Below are 26,541 nucleotides of genomic sequence, written 5' to 3' on the forward strand. Positions count from 1 at the left end.
TGAGAAAACCAAAGTGTCTTTATTATAATCAACATGCAGAATACAGAAAAAAAAACATTTTTCAGCTCACAGATGAGTGTCTACCACACACGCTTTGCTATCCATCCCAAAACTCTTTACAATGTAAGAAGGTTATTAATAAGAAATTGTTACAATTATTCAGTTGTTCATTTCCATTTAGCAAAATCTCAAACACATCTGTAGAAAAGAACCCAAAACACCCAAGGCAACCCTGAATGTCACTCAAATGACAGAGATACTTTATTTCATAACTAGCAAGCTGGGGGGGACCGGAGATTGGATATTAGCAGGAGCTGAATTATTCATGCATTTATGCAGTACACTAACAGGGATGCTGCCATTCCCATAAATAACATTTGCAATGCTAATTCTAATCATTTTGGGCTACGCAGTCACATATTTTGGCCTTACTACCCACAAATCTTTAGGTTTACGTAGACTACTTGCTAGTTATCTAAATAAGGTAGGAGTGTCATTTCTTTGGGTGGGCTATGTTCTGAGTCTGCATGCTGGTTCAGCTCTTATTTCTATAAACGTCTTTTAGATATACAGTTGATAGTAATCATTTCCCATGTGCCACTGTGGCCAAACATGCAATAGTCATCAATGGAGTAGTTCAAATTGTTTCACCAGAACGAGCTAATTCTCTGAGCTAGACTACTGTATGCATGTAATATGTGTACATGTTTGTTTGTGTGTGCTTGTGCTTTAACATGTGTATATGTATTACAGTACATAAATGTATATATATATGATATATATATGTGTGTATTGGAGTGTGTGTTTGCATGTTGTCCATTGTCAGGGGCTGAAGGTTCTTGTGGACTCATAGTCCGACATACACTTGGGTTTGATGCCTTTTGCGTTGTAGTAATCCACCACCTGGTTCGGGACTTCTGCCAAAACACTCTTAGCCAGAGCGGCTGGGGAGGCCTGGAAACACGGAGACAGACGGAGAGAGAGAGAGAGGAAGAGACACATCACCAGCCATGCATGATTGTAGGATGCTCAGATTTACTGATGAGCCCGATGCTGTCAAAGGTCTGGACTAGTGAGACTGATTTGATCAGACAGGCTCATTTGACGAACTCAAAAACATCCCTGCTTTCACCTTTTTGACCTCTAGTAGCATAGCTTAGTGGCTATACATGTGCTCAACAAAATGGCACAGGAGGAAAGCACATCAGAGCCTGTCCATTCATAAAAAAACAACTCTTTACACTATGCAAAAGTAAATGATCACCTGGGTACAGTTTATGCTGGAAAATAGTTCAGTTGTGTTTGTTCCTATTTTGCTATTATTTGAAAAAACATGCAATTCCAATTTTTTGATGGGTTGGCAAATGTTTGTGATAACTTAAAGGTCAAGAAACTCAATCAAAATATGGAAAAGGTATATTTTTCATATCAGGAACTATTGCAGCCAATAAAACCTTGTTTTAACACCACTAATTTCAATAATGCATTAACGCAAATTGCGATTTTTAGGTTGTAACGGGCTCAATTTTAAAGCTAGAGTGAAGATACTGGCATCATATGAAACTAGAAAAACCTAAGGAATCTATTGGTACCAACCATGTCATACTAGGTTGTCGCAAAAGAAGCTAAATAACGCTCCAATCTTACGGTAAATTTCGGCACGGAAAAACTGGCATGGTCATTTTCAAAGGGGTCCCTTGACCTCTGTCCTCAAGTTATGTGAATGAAAATGGGTTCTATGGGTACCCACGAGTCTCCCATTCACAGACATGCACTTTATGATAATCACATGCAGTTTGGGGCAACTCATAGTCAAGTCGGCACACTGACACACTGACAGCTGTTGTTGCCTGTTGGGCTTGAGTCTCCCATGTTATGATTTTAGCATATTTCTATGCTAAATGCAGTACCTGTGATGGTTTCTGGACAATATTTGTCATTGTTTTGTGTTGTTAATTGATTTCCAATAATAAATATAAACATATATTTGCATACAACAAGCATATTGGCCCACTCCCATGTTGATAAGAGTATTTAATACTTGATAAATCTCCCTTTAAGGTACATTTTGAACAGATAAAATATGTGTGATTAATTTGCGATCATGATTACATATTTTAATCGACTGACAGCCCTAATTCTGATTTATTATGTCCTTCACATTTAGGGTTATGGGAGAGGGATTGTTGGATGGTTCAACACTGGGGCAATTATTTTTGTACTTCTATGTGTCTGTGCATGATTTTTCTTTTTCCTGTTTGCTTTTTTGTTATATATATGCAATAAATAACTAATAAAATAGAGCTGGTCACAAAAAAGCCCTTTCAAAATCCAAAGGATGATGTCAAGAATCCATTGTGAAAGGCAGATTTTTGTTAATTCATAAAAAGTTCAATGTTTTATTCCATCAAAGGACTTGAGGAGTAAATGAAGACTATTCCTGTTAAATGTACAGTAAAAGTACAAAATATTCAGATAATGCAAAACACAAAAGAAATGATATTCAGTACAGAAAAGGAGTAAAATATTCCTATGCGTACATGAACACACACACATACAGGTCAGCCACTTGTCTGCCTGAACACACACACACACACACACGCTCCCACGCAGCACACACTTCCGAATCCTCAAAGTCAGAGAGTCTGTCGTACTCCGTCTCACATAATTCCTAGAGACAATGCACCATCAAAGTGTAACCCCCCTCTCTCCTCTTCCTCCTCTCATTTCCACCCTCCCTCCCACTCTCTCTCTCCCTTTCTCCTATCTACCTGTTATCCCCCACTCTGCCTGTCTCACAGCAGCTCCGTCCTGCTAATCCCTTCTGAAAAGAAACGACAGAGCAGAAAATCACCTCTCCACCTCTGTCACACACTCCCTCGCTCCCTTTTGTCTTTAGCTCCGGTCTCCTACTGACCCCCCTCCAGCACCTCCACCACCGGGCGCTGCCTCTCTCCCTCCACCTTCCTCTCCTGTTCCTCCAGACTCATTGTTCACCTCTCCTCTCTGACTGACTCTCTGTGTACTTTTAGGTGTTTCTTCTCCTTCCTACATCTCCCCCCTCTCTTTCTGTTTAGCTGTAATTTGTTGATGTCTCAACCTGTCACAGACCAAACTCACCATAACAGACCCGGCCAAATAGGCCCTGTCAAAGTCAGGCAAAATTAATGCCACCAGAGAGACACACACACATGCACACACACGCAGTGAGCAGATAGCTGATGTGTTTTGACGAGCACGTCAAGCATATTACGCCCACACACTCACACTGCGTTACCCACTGAATACAGCAATTCTTGCCACCCAACACACAGTGTACACGCACGCACGCACGCACGCACACACACACACACACACACACACACACACAGAAACAGATACTCTTACGAAAATGTCAAGTAAAATTTGCCTTTTCACATGTGAAGACCACAATTTGCCATGTGAATTGAATATTTACACATGTGAATGGCTACTTTCACATATGAATGAAAATTTTTTCACATGTGAAATTTATTTACATTTTCACATGTGTAATTACATATGTTCATATGTGATTGTTTTTTTCACATGCTGTGGCTTTAGAATTTACACATGTGGAAACAAAATATGGCACTCGAAATCCCATAAAATTTGCCTCTTCACATGTGAATTCCACATTTTCACATGCGCTTGGCTATTTTCTCACATGTAAACAAAAATTTGAACATGTGAAAAGAAAATGATGTCACATGTGAACTGGAAATTTTCACAAATGATTGGCTTTTTTTCACATATGCATGAAAATTTCCAAATGTGAAATTTGTCACATGTGAATTACATACATTCACATGTAAATGTGACACCTGGCGCATGAAATCACGTGAAATTGCTTCTCTACATGTGAATTCCACATTTTCACACATTTTGCAATTGGCTATTTTCACATGTGAGCTTAAATTTCAACATGTGAAATTCAAATAATGTCACATGTGAACTGGATATTTTCACAAGGGTAGAACCACTGCTGAATTCCAGATATAAAGTCCTTCACAACAAAGGTTAAGTGATTGCTAAAAGTAAAACAGAGCTGTATCCAATTTTAGCTAAATATACTGTAAATTACCAAGGTGTATAGGTGTATTGTGGTCCATGTATAGTGTGATGTCTATTTTACTATATTTCCATATTTGTAGTGTATTGTGGTTTTATCATATCAGAAAGCTGCATATTTTAATTACGCTGTACATGTAAAAGCCCAACAAGGGACAAGAATTGAAAATTAGCAATAGCTATAAACTCTCCGTGCAGCGCATTAGTTTCATGCCCTGTATTGGAACTATGTTAAATTGCATCGTCCCTATACCGCAAATGAAGTAGAACTTTCTAAATGCTGTTGCTTGGTCTGCCCGAAGTCTGCCCTTGACGGCTTGGTATTGAACCTCGATACTTTTTGAGGAATGACAGAGAATGTTTACTCAAGCTTTACTCACACATTTCCACATATTTCCTGTAAATGCTAAAAAACATTTCTTTACTGACTCCTAAAACTATCAGTAGCTGCAACCTTCGGTCATGCAGACAAATAACGCACGTCATTCCGGCTCAAACATGAGCTGTCCTTGGTGAAAATGCTTTTAAAGTTTTTGCACCGTCTTCTTGGTGTGAGCTGCAGAGTCACTTTAAACTAGATTAATTTATAAGCATGGAAGATTTTGAAAACTGCATTAAGGACTACTTGACCACTGAATGTACATTACTGAACAACATTGCTAATTCATTGTTTGATGTAAGTTGTTTTAAGTCTGTTGCTTGTTTCTTTTATGTGAAATTTCTTATGTTGTTTTCAACCTTTTAGTGTTTTGTTTTACATCTGTTGTTTATGCTTTTATGTGAAACTTTCATGCTGCCGTCTTGGCCAGGAGTCCCTCGACAAAGAGATTTTAAACCTCAATGGGAACATCCTGGTAAAATAAAAGTAAAATAAAAACAAAAATAAAATAAATCAGGTCAGCAATTAAGTTCAACTATCAGCCAGTTTTTTTCAGCATGTTCATTGGGGAGTCAATGTTTTACAGGCACGGTGGAGACAAAGGTCTAAATGTAAATATGTTTTGTTTGTTTATATATTTTTTACAGTAATTAATTTAAGACTAAAATGTATACATTTGTTTGTTCTAGGATTGTATCCAACGGCAGATTTTCATTTTCCACATTAGTAAGTAGGAGCTGACAGAGCCACAGCAGCTTGTGTTGATACTCATTTGGCAAAAGAAATACTCATATATGTGATATATGTTCTGTTCTGTTGCAGCACAGACTAGAGAAAACAGTGGGCTGTTTGATTTATGGTTGAATAAAAGTGCTAAACCGTCCCCTATTTGTTTTTGTGAGACACAGATCTGTCATGGTCAAATAGGACCTATATAGGCCACAGCTGTGGAATTAAACTCAAAGGGATCTTATGTAACTTTTGCTCAACAGCAGCAAGGGGCCATTACAGGATAACAGAAAACATAGTGTAACAAAAGCACAAGAGAAGTGTCATAAAGTGAGCAAACTAACTCAATAATGTCAGCAATATAGCAATATCTATCAAAGTTTAGCCACCATAAGCTATTCCCGACCAAGTAAGGCTGTATTAGCAAACCCCCTGAGTATGAATTGAACAAGGGTGTGTGTTTTATTGCTTATGAATTCCCATCTTGTAAGAGGGGGATTGTATGGATTATGGTGGATTATATTTTCCATCTAAATTTACAAGACTTTCAAAATAGCCTGCCGCCGAACGAAGCACAGTAGCCGCGGTTGATTTGTATGCTTGTCTTTATGTGGGGCATTGATTATTATTAGAGGTTATGCGGTTTACGTGAGCCTTGTGCGTGCACTGTTATCTGCAGTAGATGTGTGAAAACTCATGTATTTTTATATATATATATATATATATATATATATATATCAGTACATAACCTCAGGCGTTGTTCTGGCAAAAGTATTGAATAACACTTAGGGCCACTTAGAGGCTTTTTTAAAATATGTGGCCTTGATGTGAAATTCCTTAACGTTTGATGATTAGATACTCTTTTATAACCTCATATTTCTTATGCCCTTTAATGTTTAAAGTGCTGTTTAAAAGTAAAAGTTTAAAGTAAACAGCTCGGTATCCGCTATAGTTATGCAGGTTGTGAAGAAGTAACTACACAAGGTAGAAAAAATAGCATCTAGTACAAAAGCATGTTATATAGTGACTAATTTGCATGTGTCTTGAGGTTGCCTGACCTCCCTGCATTTATCAAAGCTCTATGGTTTTTCCAGAAACTCCTATCCCTCGCCCTTTACCCCTCCTCCCAGCCGCCACCCACGTGTTTGAAGTCCTTGAAAGGGACGAACTGGACGATGTCGCGGAGGACGGGCTCGCCCTTCGGTGAGCGCAGGATCCCATCGTCCCCGTCCAATATCTGCATGTCCGTGAAGTCCGCGTTGCCCACCCCGACGATGATGACCGACATGGGCAGGTGGGAGGCGTGCACGATGGCCTCCCGCGTGTCCGCCATGTCGGTGATGACGCCGTCTGTGAGGATCAGCAGGATGAAGTATTCCTGGCAGGAGGGAGAGAAGAGAGTTGTGGGTGGGAAGGCAGGAGGAAGTAGGGAGGGAGAGGGATAGATGTTCGATGACTTTTATGTTTTTAAAAGTGTCTTCTTGTCAGGGGCTAATTTGAATAAAACTCATTCTAATCCACTGGAGAGCCGGAGAGAAGCGGGAGGCATTAAGGCAGAGAGAAATTTGCGCTCTAAAATTTATGACTGGAATTAAATTAATATCAATCACTTCCTCCCTCTTTTCTATGCATCTCTTTCCGCCCTTCTTTGTCCCATATTTCACCCGCTGTGGTGTCTCACTTTCATTGCCATTTGTCTCTCCCTTGTGCCCATGTGAACCAGTGCAAACACCATCAGTCACAACAACAGAAACAAGACTTCTTCTTCTTTTAATCTCTCTCAATCTCTCTCTCTCACCATGGCCTCTTTGGTGTGCATCTCCTCGGAGGCAGACGAGGCCACTTTCTGGATGATTGGGGCGATGTTGGTGGGACCGTAGAGCTGGATCTTAGGGAGGCAGTTCTGATAGGCCTCCACCACGCCTTGGATTCCTGCAACACACACACACACACACACATGTCCTTTTGCCATGCACTTATTTATGTGTGTAATGCACTGACCTCTCCATGTCTTAGTTTGGTAACACTTTATAAAAAACATAATTTATAAATGGTAAATTGATAATTCATTAAACTTTAGTTAATAGGTATTTTACTGTTAACAAACAATGAAGTGATAATTAATAATGCATTCTAATTATTATTAATGCTATAATTTATGTTATTTTAACAGCTTATTGTTTCACACATTATAAAAAATGTTATTACACTGCTTTGTTGAATACTCGATTCTGATTGGTCAATCACAGCGTTCTACGGTTTGTTATTTCTTTATAGCAGTTAATATGTAAAACAGACCGTTGCTATGGACGCAGTTCGGATGTCGGACTCTGGAGGACCATTTTTGTGTCAAATTATTGATTTCTTAAGTAAGTAGCCGTATAATAAGCCGGATAATGTACAGCTAGCGGGTCATTGTTGTGAAATCAACCCCTTCATGACAATGCAGGATCCCTTGCCCTGTCGGGCTTTATTTCACAACAATGACCGGCTCGCTGTACATTATCCCTTACATAATCCATATTAAAGCTTCAGTAAGCAGACATTTTTTGGCTTCATCTGGCAAAGATTCCATAATAACCTTTCAGTATATTGTAATTCAAGTGTTCTGAGAGATAACTAGACTTCTGCACCTCCTCATGGCTCTGTTTTCAGGCTTTGAAAAATCTAACCTGTGACGGGAGACTTTGGCCAATCACAGGTAATTTCAGAGAGAGCGTTCCTATTGTGCTTTGTATTTCTTCAACTGATCTCAACATGGCTGCCGGGTCACAAACTTTCTCATTTTACAGCTAAACAGTACACCACAAGATGTTTAGAAGAGAGAAATAGGCATTATAGTAACAGAATATTGATTCATATTTGATCAGCGCTGCCTAGTTTGACCGTTTGATTGGAGTTTGCGAGTGATTGACAGCTGCTCAGAGGCTCCAGCTCGGCTCTGATTGGTTGTTTTCCTCCGGTCTGTGAAAGCTTGCAGATGCCATTAGGAGCACCGGAGGACACAGAGGCACATGATTTTTTTTTTCAGATTACCCGTCTCATGCACTACTGTCAGGATATAGTGACCGTTTCATAAAAATAACTTTTTTGAATCATATTTGCTCCAATTCTACCCACTGTTGCTTTAACTATAACCTATACATTTACCATTTAAAAATGATGATTATTATAATGTGTTACCCAAAATTCTTGTACTTGCAAAAGTATGCTAAAATACATCAGACTCTGCACATGTGATTGCACTCCAAGGTGACTGGGCATTTAAAAAAAAAAAAAAAAGCATTCTAACATAGTCCACAAACAAACACACACACACACACACACACACACACACCCAGACCTTCACGGCAGGAAAGCAGCTATGTGGGGAGAAGAGCGCAGAAGCCCATTTCACACATACAGATTAGTGTTGTTTGTCTCTGTATCTTAGAGCCTGAAATACTTCCTGCAGCATAGTGACAAATCTCCCAGCTGCATGTGTGTGTGTTTTTAAGTGTGTGTATTTTTATGTGTGAGGGGAAGAAACAGAGAGTGGGGACAGATATAGAGGGAGAAATATGGGGACTGACGGCGAGGGGGAGAGATGAGAGGCGTGCAGCAGTGCGACTGTTTCGGTCCTGTGGTGTATGAATACAAGTCACTGTGAGTCAAGAAGTCTGTGTGAATGAATGAAGTGTGTGTGTTTGATAGCTCACCGGCACATTCAGGATTGTCTTCGTCAAAGTTCACGGCGAAATCGTGCGAAACCTTCATGTGGAGGCAGAAAACACAGGGCCTTTTTTACCGCCGCGTAACATTCAGCACAACATGTTCAGTCCAATTTACAGGTTGGCAGATGCATTCTCTTTTCATGTTGATCAAAAGCAAGCTGTGCCTCGGAGAGAGATCTAAAACCGAAATATAAAGTAACCAGAGCTCCCTCCTGCTACTGCAAACACACAGACCACATGTCCTACCTTGAAGTCAGGTGGTATCAGTGCTCCAAAACCAAACGCAGGGAACATTTTATCACTGGAGAAAGAGAAAGGCACATGATTCACTGAAAATGGCACAGAGGCAAGGACACATAAGGACGAAAGCCTCGAGAGGGAGAAGCTAGTGTGTATTACGTGTGTGTGTGTGTGTGTGTCAGGATTAGATAAATGATGATTGATGGAGTGTAGTCTACCTGTCGTAGTCTTGGCAGATCTCCCCCACAGCCACCAGAGCTTTGAGGTACTCGTTGGGCTGGTAGGGGTGGATGTAGTGGAGGGAGCAGCTGTTTCTAGGATCCCCATTGGATGCTGTGAAGTCTATTGCCACCTGAGACGGAAACACACACACACGCAGCATGAATGGGCACCGACAGACAAATGACATGCTGCTGCCGCTATAAATATTGAGGAGATTATATGTGACAAAACTTACTGTGAACTGAATTTGGCAGCCTCCCATGATGTAATCCAGGAAGGAATACATTTTGATGATCTGTCAGGGGGGAGGTTGAGATTTATGGATGTCACAGAGTCAAGATCAGATTTAATAAAAACTGAAAGGGAGTTGGATGTAGCTGTGCTTGATGCAAGGTGATGCTCAACATTATTGTGGAAATAATTAATCGATTAGATAACACCAAAATGTTATATTATTATGAATAGTTTTAGTGACATCAAGCAAAAAATGCCAAACATTTACTGGTTCCAGTTCAAATATGAGCATTTGTTGCTAGCCTCTGTTTTATTTCATTGTACATTTAATATCTTTGGTTTTGTACAGGCAATTTGAAGACATAACCTTGGGCTCTGAGAAAAGTGAGATGGGCATTTTTCACTGTTATGTGACATTTAAACCGTAAACAACTAATCAGCTAAACAATTAACTGGCAGATTAAAGTTACCCTGTGGAGGTTTCTGTCCACTAGTAGAGCTATAGAGCAATGATTTTATGAGTGGGACACGTCCATAGACTGTATATAAGACGTAGTCACCGCTACGTCACTCATTGGTTTGTGGACTTCCGTATTGAAGCCTCAAGTTTGGCATTTTAGTCTTCGCCATCTTGGTTTTTGGCGACTGACCAGAAGGTGGAGCTATGTCCAGACCAGACAACACCATGGTAGTGACCTTTAGCATCTTTTTAACCATAGACTGTATATAAAAAGTGGACGTAGTCACCACGACATCACCCATTGGTTTGTGGACTTTGGTTTTGAAGCCTCAAGTTCAGCATTTTGGCCGTCGCCATGTTTTTTCGGAACCAGAAGTGACACGAGAGGGAGGAGCTAAGTACAACTGAACGCTGAATAAGACATTTTTAGGTGACACAAAGCTGCATTATCAGCTATTTGACTCTAAATGGGACCATAATTTACTAAATGAACATCAAGCTGTATTGAAGAGGACTTGAAGCTAGCGATTGAGAACATAAACTCATGTTTACAATGTTTACTGAGGTAATAAATCAAGTGAGAAGTAAGGTAATTTTCGCATAGACTTCTATATAATCAGACTTCTTTTTGCAACCACAGGAGTCGCCCCCTGCTGGCTACTAGAAAGAATGCAAGTTTAAGGCACTTCCTCATTGGCTTCACTTCTCAGAACTGTAGGTTGCCCACTGGTCACGTCTGAGGATGCACATTGCATGCAAACAAGCAGTCGCACCCAGCTGATAAAGGCAGGGAAGAAGGAGAAAAACATGCGTGTTGGTGAGAAACACTGACTATCAATATAACTTTTGTTTGTTTATAACAAAACTCCACAGGGCATCTTTAATCGATAGTGAAAAAAATCATTATTTGACCTGTGAGACCGATGTAGGGAGGGATGGCAGGGAAGTAGAGGGATGTGATGTTGTGTTACTTCACCTTGCAGTGGTTGATAATGACAACACCAGAGTTTCTGTAATTCTTCTTCTTCATCTGGTATTTAGGGTTGATGCACTCCCATTGAAGCTGGGCAAACACACACACACACACACATTCATGTCAACGTCATGTCAACCGAGACGTCTGAACCATTTATTTATGATGTGGTTGCTTGTTGATAGCCGTCCACAATTCTGGTTATAATTTACATATCAGAATCGCTTTATTTGCTAATGTTTAACACAGTCACAATTTGAATTAGTGATACAGCGCAGTAAAACCAAGAAAGATAAAAAGTTAAAATGTTAGTGTCGTATGTTAGTGTTTGTTAACAGATGCATGTGTGGACATTTTTCTGTCAAAATATACCTTTACAGCTTTTTAACATGCTTGTGCTCACCTGTTTGCCCTCCTGCTCCGCTCTCATCTCCTTAAAGGTGGTCTGAAACTCCCCAATAAAGTCGTGTTTCCCATTAGAGTCCCAGTCCCAAACTGTGCACTGAAACAGACACAAAGAGACACACATACAATCATTCAGTTAGAGCGCAGCTGCAACACTTTCTAAACCATCACACACACGTACACACACAAACACACACAAATGGCATGCAGGGAAATGCCATGCTGAATGATTGATAAGGCGGCATTGGTGGGGGGGCAGTGGAGCGGTGAAATATTAATCTGAAGATGCTGAGAGGGACGTGGCTTAAGAGACCGCTTTATGTGTGTGTACTGTATATGTGTGTTTCAGCGTAATAGTTTGTATCTCTCTAAGGAGCTGCCAGAAGAGATAAATGACCTCAATCCCCGGTGAAATGCTCGGGTCAGCAGGCCAAGGCTCAGAACATTGTAAAGGAACAACCCTATCATTTAAAAATGTGACAATGTCACCGATATCTGGACTGTTTTACAATCAATATCACTCAATTCGGTCGGTCAGTGGAGACACTTGTTAACACACACAGAGAGAGAGAAAGCTTTCACAAAGGCTTTAATGGCTGTGAATGAGTCATTATGCTGTCAAGCTTTGTGACCTTCTTGCCTGAGGTCACTCCAACAACTGGCGTTCAGAACCAATCCAACAACGCTTGATTAAAAACAACGACCGCCCGTAATCCCCTTATTTCCTATCTCCCACTTAAGCTGACAAGTGCCTGCACCTGAAGTGTGCCTTTTGTGTCTGTATGTGTGTGTGTGTGTGTGTGTGTGTGTGATCATTTGTCTGTGTTTTTGGCAATCATTTTTGCGTGTGAAGGAGCGAGCGCTCGCTTTTTTTTGCAGCCTTGCTTCTTCTTCAAGTTGCTGAGAGTGAGAGAGTCATGTAAAAATGAAGGATCTCCATTCCATTCAATGAATACTAACAGTTGGGGAGACACACAGAGCGACGGACGGGAAAAGTAGAGAGGTGGAGGAAAAACGGATGAGGAGAGATATAAAGCGAGAGACAGACAGACGCTGTAGAGGAGGGTTATGCATTTATGCATTGGTCAGTTAAGAGCTCTGTGAAAAGGAAGCACCGGTCTGAATAGAAATCTCTGCCGTGCCATTTCTCACTATAGCTCTGATGCTTCAAACAGGTAGCCCTGGAAACCATAGCCGATGGCGCACATGTGTGTGTGTGTGTGTGTGTGAGCCCTTTCTCCTGCTGTCAGGAGCCATGCAGAGTTAAGACGCCTCTGAATATTTAATGAACAAGCTCATGTTTATTCATGGGGAGAATAACTGTTCGGTGCCGATGTGTGGCCGTCGCTTTCGCTCATGCACAACCGCGCACGCATTGATTCATTCTGGCAAGTAAAGGTTGAGAGTTTAGGACGACCACTGAGCTCTTTCACACCCGTCCGGCTCTTTAAATAACACATCAGGCATCAGGAAAAGGACAGCACATGACCTGAACTCAACTCATGACTCTGGAAGGAGATGATTGAGGCCGCTTTGTGACTTGCTCATCCAGTTATATACGTGTGGGCACTTTTCATTCGTATGCTGCACAAATGAACCACCTTGCATAGAAACACCTGCAGGCCTTTGGGTGCTGTTTGGCCTCTCCCTCTAAATGTGCATCCTGGGGGAACTTAAATAATGAAGGGCGCTTTAGCTCGAGGTTTTGCACACTCACATCGTATTATATTAAAAGTTAAATAAAAAATGATGTCGCCATTATTATGACCTGCAAAAAAATAATTACAGTTGCAGACTCACCTTTAGCTCCCTGTCATGGTCACCGCTGCAGAGTGTGTTGAAGGAAACTTTGAAGGATTTCCAAACTGGGCTCAGGTTGTTCATGACCGTCTGCAGTGCACACAAACATCAGTTTTTGTTACTCACAGGCTCGAGGCAGTAAATAACACTTTGTGTGTGCACGTGATTACCTCAGTTCTGTGTACGAGCGACTCAGTACCGTCATCATTTATTCTAAAAATCTCCAGGAAAGGGTCCGACTTGCTGAAGAAATCCTTTAGAGGGAAAACACGCGTGTAAGGCATTGCTTCAGAACCGCCTTTGATCACCATAAATCATTCATACACTAACAGAATCATTATTTCACCCCTTATTTCTCCCTTTCTTCCACCCAACACTTTCCTGTCCTCTCCAATTTAACCGCCCCTCCCCTGCTTTCTCCCGTCTTTCCCCTAAGGCACAACTTGTTTGGATTAGTCATCCGTGGCTGTGCATGTGTGTGCGTGTGGAGGCTGAAAATTAATATAGTTATCTGTGTGTGTGTGTGGTGGGGTGGCTGAGATAGGAGGGGGCTATTGGGGAGAGGCTGGTGCCCACCTATCTCAGCAGGCCTCCTCTAATGCCAGATTGTACTTTTGTGTATTGTGTGTGGGTTGCTTCATCGCCAATTCCCACAGCCCTCCACCCACACACACACACCTGCCCGATAGCGCGCAAACTCAAATCTCTGAATATTAATTCCTCTCATATCTAAAGGGAAAAACCACAGATTTTGAATCTTTTGGAAAGAGCACACACACAATCGCACGAACCTTGTCGTCTAGCTTGCGAGCGCTGAAGGAGAGTTCGACGTAATCGTCGTTACCAGACAACTCCTCTGCTGTCACCTTTACAGGGGGGGAGAGGAGAGGAGAGGAGAGGAGAAGACAGGGGGGGAAGAAGAAGAGGAGGAGGGGGGAGAGGAAGGAGGTGAGAGAAAATGAGATGGAAATGAGGAACAGAACAGATTGAACAGGCAACATCATCAAATTAATTACCTTCAGAGTGTCTGAGTGCAAGAGGTGGTGCGTGTGTGAGTTGTGTGTGTGTGTGCAGAGGTGTAGTGGTGCCTGAAGAAGTGGGTTTACTCTTAATTTATGGCCCAATTTTTTTTTTAAAGTGACCCCTACAGCAAAGGATAAACGCCCTGTGTTATAAACAGTGACATATAAGACTACAATTGCATGTCACTGTTGCCCCGATGTTGCATCACAAGGTTGTTTGTAACTCTGGAAACAATTTTTTTGTTTGAGTAGTTTGCTTCATCTTTCCTCTTAAGTTAATTCGTATTTTGAAGGCGATATATTGTTGTATTATTTGAGGTAAACAACAGACTGTTTATGTAGATGGACGACACATCTCCACCGCTTCCCACTGTACAAAAGTGTAGCCAAAATATCCCGGATACAGGAGCTGACATCTTGAGATTTTGACGTCATTTGGAGCCAGAGTCTGCGCAGTAGTGATCAGGGGGGGGCTGGAGCCGCGGTATTGAGGTCCCGCCCACACACCCGCCCGAGCCAATCACGAGCCGCGCATGGCCACAGCTTGCTAGCGTGAGCCACCTAGCTGCTACGTTAGTACCACGATTATCTGTTTGGCTAGAAAGACACAACAACTAACCATAATATAAATACATTTATGATCAATTTGAAATCTATTCTATTAAACAGACTTGTGGTTATGGAAAGTTAAAGTTACGTCTCGTCTCTCGTACAATTTCCGAGCCTCCGGTTGCGCGACTACATCGCCCAGAGCAGCTTTCAATCACAGCTGTCAATCATGACGTCTCACCTCCTTTTTATAGCATTTAATAACTAATTTAAACCAAACTTATCAGAAAAATGAACAGTTGGAGTTGGAGGAGGACGGCTTTATGACCTATACTGCAGCCAGCCACCAGGGGGCGATCAAGATGTTTTGGCTTCGATATTGTCTATGAGGTAAATCAACACAGCAGGTAGGAGAGGGAGGATCTGAAGGAAAGTATAGTTCTGAATGACCAACCAATCAGAGACATTTCAGCCACTACTGAATGATTTGCATCAGAGGGGATATAGAAGTAGGTATGCGCAATTTTGACTGAAAAATAAGTACTCCGTATACCTGCGTATACACTGCGCTACACCACTGCATGCATGTGTGTGTGTAACTGTTGTGGTCTGACTTTGGAAAGTGTCATACCGTTATGGAGGACTTCCCAGAAGTGTTTCCCTGTTTTTGTAGAGCTTTGGTCAGTTTCCTCTGAGAGACGATCTGAAACAAACAGAAAACCATCTCACATATTCCAGTGTTTCTCCTCAGAGGGACAAGCTTGCCTTGATAGTGTCACCCCGGTGTTATCTCACACTTCTCCTTAATGCTATCATACAACTGCACACTTTACACATTCAAAGGAAAGGAAAGCAGCATGGTGGAGTCACCTTTCTCACTACCTGTCAAAAGTAATTTTCTCAGGTGTTGTATCCCTCGTTTGATCTGCCAGCACCTCGGCTCTTTTCACCTATATTACTATTTTGGGACGGCCAGTTGTTACACAAGCTAAGTGGCTCAAGTTTACATGGGGAGGTTGGTGAGATCCACTGGGATTCAACCACACGGACACACAAACCAAAACAATGAGCATCTAAAAACTGCAAAGAGCTGCAGAGAGAGGTGTTGATTCTCAGTGGGATCTGTAGTATCATCAATGCTTTCAAAAAACAAAAGTGATACACAGGTGGATTGTATTGAGGGCTAAATACACTTGTGTTCTTTCATTTTGATTAAAAGCTTGTACAGAGTGCACAGATCCGAGTGTTTTATTTTGTGTACACTTTTGATTTAGAAAATTGGTTTTGAAAGCTCTAGATATGTTTTATTTTGAAATGAAATATCATAACAAGGAAAACAGATATTGCTTGCCTCCAACTTTATTGATTATTAAACCTGCAATAATGTATGGGGGCAGCAGAAGCAAGCTTGTAAACACAAAGCTGACATATTACTTTTAAGTTGATATGGCTAACTTGTTAGCAGTTGCCTTATACATCAATATTAGTATCCATTTTCGAATTGTGTTTCTGGCCAATTAAGGAATGTCAGTCCAATATTCACTCTCCTTTTTGCTCTGTGTTTGGTCTCCACCAGCTCCCGAGAAAAATATCTGTCTCTTAAGCTGTGAAATGTTCAAATATGTTCATCGGTTAATCAAAAAAACAAGTTGAAAGATGCGATGAAGAGGGGCACTGCAGAGTTGGGGGGTAATTCTCTGTGGTTTTATCACATATAAATAGCCACGTGATCCACTGGTAAAATATAAATATTGATTGAGACACTTAGCTATAATCGCCTACGTACATGCTATCAGTGACACAATGTACAGTATCTGTGACATGCCTTCCCCTTGGCTACACATAGTGATGACACCAGTAACTATAGGGGTAGTCTGTCACTGTACACATAGAAAAAGGATCCAAAATGAACACAGTAATGCAACAAATGGCATTATTTAAGACACACAATTCCATCACAACTGTTATCTGTCTCAATTTTCACAACGTAGATATATTAACAGATCAGTTGCTATCGCTTACTGAAATTACCATTATGTGCCTCTCATGCTTTGCTTTCATATCACACTTGTATATTGCTGTTCTTTTCTTAACAACCCTCTGGATACGCAGCAACACCCAGAATGTTGTTGTTTAGACACAGACAAAATGTTGGCAGCATGTTATCCCATTTCAGTAAACCCCCCTGGCTAAGCCTCCCTTTGTCCATGGCAATTATCTCAGTTCTCCCAACTATTGTAAATCCACCAGCTTTATGTTGCTGATAGCGTCTCTGACAATGGGAAGTGGACACAAACACTTTTGTACTTTTTGGAACTCCTGTCCTCTCTGCTTTCTCTCCATTTCCTTCTCAGCGTGACTTAGCTGGTGATTTCCTGAAATCAACTTGTTAATTAGTACTACTGCGATTGCAAATTCCTTCTTAAATGCTCTTGGCTACTAAGTGAAGCAAGTAAATAAAGGAAATCTTTAAATATTGATTACAACCAGTAGGTGATCTGAGGGGAGTGGGTGCCCAAAGGGGTTGCTTAGTTGAATACGTTAGTCCGGAGTGCCTGACTCAATCGTGCTATATCTGACAGAGGTTTGTGTTAGAATCTATTGTATTAGAATCTATGGCCCCGAGCATGTCTCTGAAATAGAGCGCTGCATGAATGAGTCCTAAAACCCGGAAATGAGTTAACGTTTTAGCAATTCCGGTTCCCTCGTCTGGAAGTCAATGTGTTTTTGAATGGGTTTTTAGTTAGATGCCTGAAATAAGGTCTGTGGTTAACACAAGCTGAAGAGATCTTAACGTTTTGTTCTACGATATAAAATACATCAGTAAATATCCCACTTGTGAATTTTGAAGCTTTTGCGTGTCATAAAAAGGCGGATGCTAACGAGTGGCTAAAGGAGCTGAGGAGCTCAAACAGCGTTTCAAACAGAGGGTGAACAGAGTAAAGCAAAAAAGTAAAGCGTTTTTTGAACATTGAAGCATGTAAACATGTTGTAGTAGAAACCGAAAATACAATTATGCACCTGAAAATAAACATAATAGGTCCTCTTTAAACAAATGAACAAATCGCCTACTGATTACAACTACATCATTTAGAGGAGAAACGTCACCTTTAAGCAAGAAACCACATGTATTAGCATATGCACATTTAATGCTTTTAAAACAGTTTAAAGCACTGTCAGGGCTTTATGCAACTAAGGATTCAAGGACAACGAAAGCTCAGTGTAAATGCAGATGATGACGACCTCAAGTGAAAAGATCACATTAGGATTCCATCCACGGCTAAAGTTGGCTTCTCTAATCTTAAAGTTGCTCTCTCACCCTAATTAGTACACACTGCCTGATACAGACGTTTAAAACCCCTACAAGCTCGGTTAACTTTACAAAGGATTATATACTTGAGTCTGTAATTCTTACACTCAATGCATAGGCTGCATTCATGTATGCATGGGTCTCTAACAGATGTCCATACTCTGCACTGGTAAACATTACACTTACTGTCAGTGATATGCTGGATAAATGCAATTTTCTGGTTGTAAGTGCACTCACTGATGCACATAAATACACATAAGTTCACCTGCATGCTCTCATCATACGCACTCCTGGCTCTTACGGTGAATTCACTCTTATGCGTGTTCAGATGTGATCTCCGAACTTCACTCACATGCACCACTTAGCATGTGCAGCAACCCACCTAACATGATGTTTCATATTCATTCATGTAAGTCTGGCTTCTAGCAGATGTCTCATTTATTGAACAGTGTACAGTGGAGTAATGGCAAGGAGTGTAACATGGCGTGATTCCAACCTGCATGTTTCACACATGCTCCCCATCTGGTGAAGCACAGCTGAGCTGTAAAAGGACACACTGACCTGTCCTAAGGTGCACTCCATGGCTCCCAGGAAGTCAGCGTCACGGAGGCCATTGTTACCAGAGCTGATGTCGTGAAGTTCGAAGCGGAGCCTTTGGACCTCCTCAAAGTAGTAATCCACCAGCAAGATCTTGGAGAAGACCGGGCTGCTACTGCTGCGAATCACCTCTGTACGGTCCACCTGCAAACACACACGTGTGCATGCACGTGCACAGAGGTGCATGGACACACACACACAACTCCAGGTTAACCCTTGTACGTCCAATGAATTTTTGGAATCTAAAAAAGACAACCACTATTACTGTGGTTTTCAATTTTCTCAAAGATCCCACAGTAGAAACCCCTCGAGGATCACATAAATAATAGCACGGTTGATAAATGGAAAAGCATCTGGTAGGTGGATATGTTATAACAAATATAATATAATAATAAAATGTCAAATGGATTCCATTATTATTTCTGTATGAATCAGTCTGTTTCATTGTTTTTATTACTTTTTATGTCCAATTAAATGTAAATGAATGTTTTTATAATGTAATTCATTTGTTGACCTATTCATTTATTAACTCTCACACACTTTAATAGGCTACTATATCAAAACGTAAGCACAACTACAAGCCAAGTATTCTTTTCTGTAGGCCTATAATTCAAGAATACTTAATTATACTTTTCTTAAGTATATCTCGATCAAAAGATTAAGTATAAGTAGGCCTATAAGCCAAGTATACTTAGACTTGTCTGTATACTTGTCAGTATGAGCCAAGTATACTTAGACTTGTCTGTATACTTGTCAGTATGAGCCAAGAATACTTATGTATACTTTTGTTAAGTATATCTCTGATAAGTACATACAAAATAAACTGAAAGTACACTCTCTTATTTTAAGTTTAAAAGAAGTATACTGATAGCACACTTGAATAAACTTATTTTTGGTAAGGGATTTTATCTTGTTTTTATTGCCCAATTAAATATCAATGAACTACTTAATAACAATTTGTAAGACCACCAAAGTCTGTCATACATATTGGTCAAAACACCTAATGACAAACAATTCCTGTGTTATACAGACTTTAGAAATCAATACATAGTTTTGTATATTTGTAAAGGTCTGGCTGTGTGAAAGTGTTGTTTCATAAAACTATGCTATTATTGAGTATTTTATGGACTTTCAAAAGTGGACTGAAGTATGAAGATTTCATTCAACACACTGCCACAGCGCATTGATTGTGAACCTCAGCAGACTTTTCAGCACCGCAGCAATTACCACAAATAGCTATTACCACGTTGTTTACACTTATCAACTTGAGGACTATGGATTTTTTTTTTTTTTGGCTAGAATCGCACAAGCTGTTTGATGACACAAAGAAGCGACCATAACATTGATCTCACATTTTCTTCTCTCTGACTGCCTGACGGAGAAAGTAATAGAAAGCCAAACAAAAGTCTGGCTCAGCGCTGCCAAAAAAAAAAACCTATCCAACACTAGCAGCAACAACTGGGTCCCTTTTATTGTTGATAACCCTTTGACACACACATGGAGACTCAAAAGTGAATGGCACACCAGCAGACTCAACAAACACACACACACACAAACAGATTTGGCCTTTTTCTGACACTTACCTCAAGAGGCTGGCATCTCATCAAAGCAAATAGTATCATGAACACACACACACACACACGCACATACACACAGCCCAGTGGCGCTCTCTCAACAATTATCCAATTAAGAGACTCTGAATCTGATGGGCAGTGATAACATGTGTCCATTCCCACATTCCCACAAAAAGGCTTATTGTAACACACACACATGCACACACACACACACACACACAAACACACACACATATACCCACCCACACACACACACACACCAGTGCAAAGTAGCTTTTTATGGCGTCTCCAAAGACTGAATAATGCTGCACTACTTTCTGAGCACTTGATCTTGAGCCCCGGTGGAAATAGAGTGTGTGTGTGTGTGTGTATGTGTGTAGTGTAGAGCTTGTGCCTGTGACAGTTTGTGTGAATGAGTGATGTGTGTGAATCCATGTACGAGTGATAGAGTGGGTCACTGTATGTGTGAGGATGTGCGTGCATGTGTGGGTGTGTGCATCTACAGTACATATTTAAAAAGGAAGACGGTGCATTCAGCATATGTCTCTCCCAGAAATAAAGGGAAAGAAAAAGATGTAAAGCTCTTCCTGAGATTCCTCTAGATTTATCTTTTCCCTCACGCTGTGTTCTTACAAGATACGGCTAATACGCGTGCCACCACCACCGGTGAGACTACAGTGGGAATAAGATGTTTCTTAAAGTAGGAGACTCCATCTGAAGTGCCTGAAAGAGCAGGTCGAGTCTTGGAGATAAAAGGAGAGGAAGTGGGACACTTGCTAGCAGAAAGCAGCATTTCTTTTCAAATTTCAAACAATCTATTCCAAGAGGATAATGATGCCTTCTTTTTGACACCTTTTGTTGTGTACAGTGTGCCCATGATTCCAGGAAAAAGGAGTTTGGTACATTATTATATAACTTTTTATTGGGGGCAGAGAACTTGTTTTAGAAAGCTCATATGAGCAGAGAAACAAAACCACCACACAAATCATTTGGATAGATAAATGCAATGTGTACAAAAAATCTCCAAAGGGTATGATTTCTGTTGCCTCCTGTGACAATTAGCATCCATAATTTAACCCGCGATTTATCGTGAGAAAGGTTAGCGACCCAATCACAGCTCTGCATCACACCAGCTCCTTGATTGCACACGATCGTTTAGTCAAATGTGAATTCTTGAATAATTTCAAGTGCTGTCTGCAGAGAAATTCATAAGGAACAGAACATGGAGAGCAGATAAAGACATGTACAGTCTGACTGGTACATCAGGTCATCGACAAAGGTCTCGCAAAACACTTCTTTTCAATGAAAGTGACACTTAGAGGTTTTGTAGTAGAGCCAAAAAGACCTACATAACTAAAGATAAATTGTATATGAAAAGCTTCAAATGCCAAAATGTTATATCATTTGTTGGAAAGCTTTTGTCAATGCCAGTCGCTTCTATGTGCTCTATGGACTTCCACTTTATAGGGAAAACATTTTTTCATATAGCACCCTGATTCATAAAAGAGCAGCAATATACAGCATAGCATCTTATTGAGAACACTTTGACTGATGTAACCACTTGTTTATGAAACTGTGTCATAAAAATCCCCCCATCCCACACCCATTAAATGTACCTCAAACCACTGCCCGTGCGACTGCATCTTCAGCACCACGCAAGGGTCGGGCTTGGAGAGAGCGTCGCGGTCCGAGATCCCTCGGCACGCCACCCTGAGCTCCACTTTGGCCAGGCATGGGGAGCTGATGAAGCCCAGCGTGGCCTCTGCAGACTCGTAGATGTTACTCATGCTGAACACACAATCGCACACTGAATGGAGAGGGAGAGAGGACAAAAGACAGGGTTACTTTCTTCTAGATAGATAGATAGATAGATGACATGCACTGCAGTACATTTAGACTGCTGTTTGCTTTGACGTGAGCAGATGCAGTGGCCCTGACTAAGCAGACAGCACTCAAACTGTTCAAGGTCAGGACTCTGAAGCTACTGAATATCAGATAAAGGTCCTCCAAATACACACATATACCTTACAGCATGAACACAAACACGCACAATTATGCATTTAATGCAAACACGCATCTGGATGTATGTGCACATCCTGTATACATGTACAAGTGCACGCATGCACGTACACACACACACACACACGTACACACACACACACACGAGCTCTGCTGAGTAACCAGAACAAATCGGCAGGGTTTCTCCTCAGGTTTCCACAGAGTGTATAATGTTCACAGTCCCTAAATAGAATACCGTCAAGCATCTAATCGCTGTGACACAGACATCTCCTACCATGATAATCACGAAATGAGTTTAAATCACATTTTACAGTAAAAAAGCTACAAAGAAAATGACCCTATCATTACAGCGAGGGCTGAAAATATCTGCCGCATTTTATTGTGTTCAAGGTGAGAGCTCTTGTACTCCCGACACAAAATCGAGTTACTTCTCCCAGGTATTACTGTAAACTAATATAACGCATCTCACAGGAGCTTCTGTATACAGCAGCAGTGACGGTCAATATGACACACGCATGGCAATAATGTTTAACGTGTTACAAGGGACTTGATCTTAAAGGCCCCGCTGCACATCCATCAGCCGCCCACACGGGTGATTTCAATTACTCGGCTTAATTAGACCTGCGTAGGTGTGTGCAGCCTCAGCTTGATTGGTATCTTCCTCACTCTGCTTTTAGTTTTGTTGCACCTGTTCGATACACCTTTACACTTCTTAATAATACATGGACTCTTGTGACTTGATGTAATTCTCAGCGTAACTCCACCCACCTCCAACCTGACCAGAGATGTACTTACTGAAAACACCTGTGTGCAGGGGTGCCCAAAATGTTTTACTTGGGGGGGGGGGAGAGGCCAAAACAGAGCCTTAATGGTGGGTCCATGTGCCAAACGCAAACACCTATTGTATTGTATTGTTAAGATGCAAAATGGTGCTAGGATCCCAAGTTCTCATTGAAATGCCATTGTCTCTGCCTCTCCATTTGATTCTTACCTCACTCGTGCCAAACTGACTTCTTGCTCAGATTATGAAAAATGATTCATAATTAGGGATCCTACATATTTAAAGAGCATTTTTACCTCACAAAAAATGAAAAACAGCGATTTATATTATAATTTTTTTTTAAATTACTATTATTTTCTTTCCACTACAAACATCTGGCGGTCCAAATCTGACCTTATGGATCCCACTTTGGACCCTGTTTTAAAAGGAATAGTCAGAAATTTGGGGATATGCACTTATTCGCTTTCTTGCCGAGAGTTCGATGAGAAGATCGATACCACATTCGGAAACAGCTAGCCTGACTCTGTCTAAAGGTTAAAAAAATGCTCACTTATTAACGTGTTATATAAAAACTTTGAGTGTGCATTAGGTGGATTTTGTTACCTTTGGACAAAGCCATGCTACACTACACAGTATATAGTACAGATACAGCTGTATCTGTTCCACTACCTCCAGTCTTTATTCTAATCTAACCATACCATCTCCTGACTGTAGGTTCACATGTAATGGAAAGATATGACACTGATATCAATCAGTACAGTACAGAACAGCACACTTAGCATGGTACAGTAGATAGTACACTTAATGCATTGTAGCGTAATCAATAATACTTTAACGACCTCCCAAATTGTGCTCTTTACTCAAAGCCTACAAATCCAGTTGACACTTGCTATAAATCTATTACTATTACATTGGAAACACTTTATACATTGCAATGTATAATTAATCTCAAAATGCATGGCTCCATATATATATTCCCAGCCCATAATGTACACGGAGAACTGGGCTGAACCCTTGGGTGGCCTCAAGTCCAGCTATTCCACACTAAAGATTAAACCGCAGGTCTGATGTGCTAGATTGTACAAACTGAATAATAATGCAGCGGTCTCGTAGTATCATCCTTAGGGAGCGAAGCTCTTAGAACTGGGTCTGAATCTGACCTGGATGTCTCTCTCTCTCTCTCTCTCTCTCTCTCTCTGTGTCCTCCATAATTCATAGTCCATGTGTGTGTTGGCTGCTGGTGATTATTTTTAGCTAAGCTCACTGAATGTGTTGTATACTGTACAGAAGACAAACGGGCGTGGACAGAGCCACAGGGCAGGTGTGTGTAGGTGGCGTGTTGTAGCTGTTTCTGTATGTGCACGGTGGTGACATGTCTGCATGTGTGTGTGTGTGTGTGTGTGTGTGTGTGTGTGTGCGGGAAGCAGCAGATGCCTGTCTGTTCCGGGTGACAGCAGATGACACTGATAAGTGACAGAGGATGTGAACGATTTCTAGAGCATATACTGTATAAGAGCTGTGTGCCGGATCGGCCTTTTACAGCACAGCAAAGCATAAGCTGTCACATGCTGTGTTGCACATTGCCAGAGGTGACAATGAATTTTCCCATCACACTTCGTCACAGGATCTTGCAATAGCTTATTAGGGGGGGGAAAAGTCCCAAAAGTGGTTTTGCACAAAGCTGACAACTGGTTTATTTCATATCTAAGCACCAATCAAATGCATTAGTGAGGAGGGTTGAAGTATTAGGAGCTGTACTTTGACTAAATGTTGGTGTTTCTAATGAAATACGACTGCAGAAAATTGCCATGTTTCACTGCTTTACTGTTGATAGAAGCTACCATCAATAACAAAGCCGTGCTAAATTGCAGAATGAGAGGCTTTGTAACAAGAGTGGTTGGAAATTTGTGTGCAAATCAAAAATAATGCCCATACAAAAACCAGAAGCGTAGTGATTGATTGCCGGGGCGGTGTAAGATGTCTAAAAGTCATTCGAAGGCTCCTCACTGTCAGCTCTCCACACTGTGACAATCAATCACGGCTCAAGAGCTCAATTGCCATGACCCTTGACTTATGTGTGTGTTTGTGCGAAATGTGTATATACAGTGTGACCGTTCACCTTCTCGTGTGCATGTGGCAGATGTGACATTAATGATTCAGCCACAGTAAGGTCCATACTGTAATTTCTCGGGCCACATATTGATTATCAGACACAGAGGAGTGACATCGCCCATCCAGACACAGTATACACAGGCAGCAAAAGCTAAAGAATGTGGCATGTTATGCATGTAATCATGACAGGTGACATGCTCGAACTCAAAAGAGTGGACACAGGGAAGAAAAAGACAGAGTATCAGAAGTGAAGCAGTCTGCTGAACTCACAGTGTTATTAGAGCTGACACAGAGAGGGATGGGAGTGAGGCAGCCAGAGGTTGTGAGAGAAGGGATTAGAGAGAAAAAAACTGGAGAAAGGCAGACAAGTGAGAGGAATGAATGGGGATGGTGAGGAAAAAAAAGAGAGAGATAGAGAACGAAGCAGATCTTCCCCTCCCATAGGGCTTATCTTGTTTTATAGCACTCCAGCTGAAATAAATTAAAGCAGAGGCTTTCCAAGAAGGTTTCCTCCAAAGAGAGAATCTCTCAAGACACTGTGAATTTCCTTAGAATAATATGTTATTGCCTCATACATAGTTTATTTCACTCTAAAGATGAAAAGTCTCACAAGCTGTTAAACAATATAATGTGATATATCAGGCTATAAACATCATCTTTTATTTATAAGAAAATACACAAAAATGTCCAGTTATAGGAGTATAGCCTCTGCTACACCTCTCATGCATGCAGCAGGGTAAAACATGCACCGTCCAGGCTGCAGAGATGAAAACTCACCTCAACGACCTGGAGAAAAGATCCGAGCAGAGTCGAACAACTTCACCGCCGTTTAGCCCACTTGACAATCACGGATGCCTCACCGCCTCCGGACCCATCTCCCTCTCTCCTCACTCTGTGTCTTGTATGTGATGTGATGTTCTCCTCTCAGTCTCCTCCACTCCACTAACGCTGCTGCAGAGCTTGCAGAGGTTTCGGGTGCTGACAGCCAAACACAGAGCTGCTCTCTAATTCCCACAGGGTGAGAGCACGGAGAGGCTCCTGGTTCACTCTGGGTGAAAGATGGAGAGGAAGAGGAGGAGGAGGACGGTGCGCCACTTAACTAGAGTTTGTAATCCGCTGGGCTCCACCGTGCTGCTACACCAGAGGGACCACAGTGCGCTCCGGTGGCGCAGTGCGTCAGCGCCATCTGGTGGTCGGTACAGTGAACTGACACCACGTTTGGTATAAAAAGAAACTGATTTTCCTGCATGGGGAAATTGGTCAGAAAGTTATTTGCAAAATTCTGGGCTACACTGTAAAAAAAACCCTGTTTTTTTTGTTTTTTTCAAGAAAT

General features: G+C 41.3%; 1 protein-coding gene across 1 annotated transcript; it reads right to left on the minus strand.

Annotated features, from left to right (window-relative positions):
* cpne4b (copine IVb) lies at positions 1-26,275 on the minus strand. The gene is made up of 16 exons (XM_037795571.1): positions 25,986-26,275; positions 21,913-22,103; positions 18,687-18,866; positions 15,447-15,518; positions 14,036-14,110; positions 13,415-13,498; positions 13,245-13,334; positions 11,443-11,541; positions 11,043-11,129; positions 9,608-9,667; positions 9,369-9,502; positions 9,157-9,211; positions 8,896-8,947; positions 6,996-7,129; positions 6,339-6,575; positions 1-954 (listed from the first exon to the last, which is right to left on the minus strand). Exons 2-16 carry the CDS (start codon positions 22,081-22,083, stop codon positions 823-825), a joined length of 1,662 nt encoding a protein of 553 aa, XP_037651499.1. The 5' UTR covers positions 22,084-22,103; positions 25,986-26,275; the 3' UTR covers positions 1-822.
* Between the last annotated feature and the right edge of the window lie 266 nt (positions 26,276-26,541).

The sequence above is a fragment of the Sebastes umbrosus genome, chromosome 15, assembly GCF_015220745.1.
Source record: "Sebastes umbrosus isolate fSebUmb1 chromosome 15, fSebUmb1.pri, whole genome shotgun sequence".
Classification (NCBI taxonomy): Eukaryota; Metazoa; Chordata; class Actinopteri; order Perciformes; family Sebastidae; genus Sebastes; species Sebastes umbrosus.

Bases quoted from the DNA above. Each gene is read 5' to 3' on its own strand.
- cpne4b (XM_037795571.1), bottom strand. From the start codon at position 22,083: ATGAGTAACATCTACGAGTCTGCAGAGGCCACGCTGGGCTTCATCAGC. The intron at 9,212-9,368 runs GTAGACTACACT...CTCTTTCTCCAG, and splicing joins ATCTGCCAAGACTACGACAG to TGATAAAATGTTCCCTGCGT. The intron at 7,130-8,895 runs GTGAGCTATCAA...TGTGTGTTGCAG, and splicing joins AGACAATCCTGAATGTGCCG to GAATCCAAGGCGTGGTGGAG.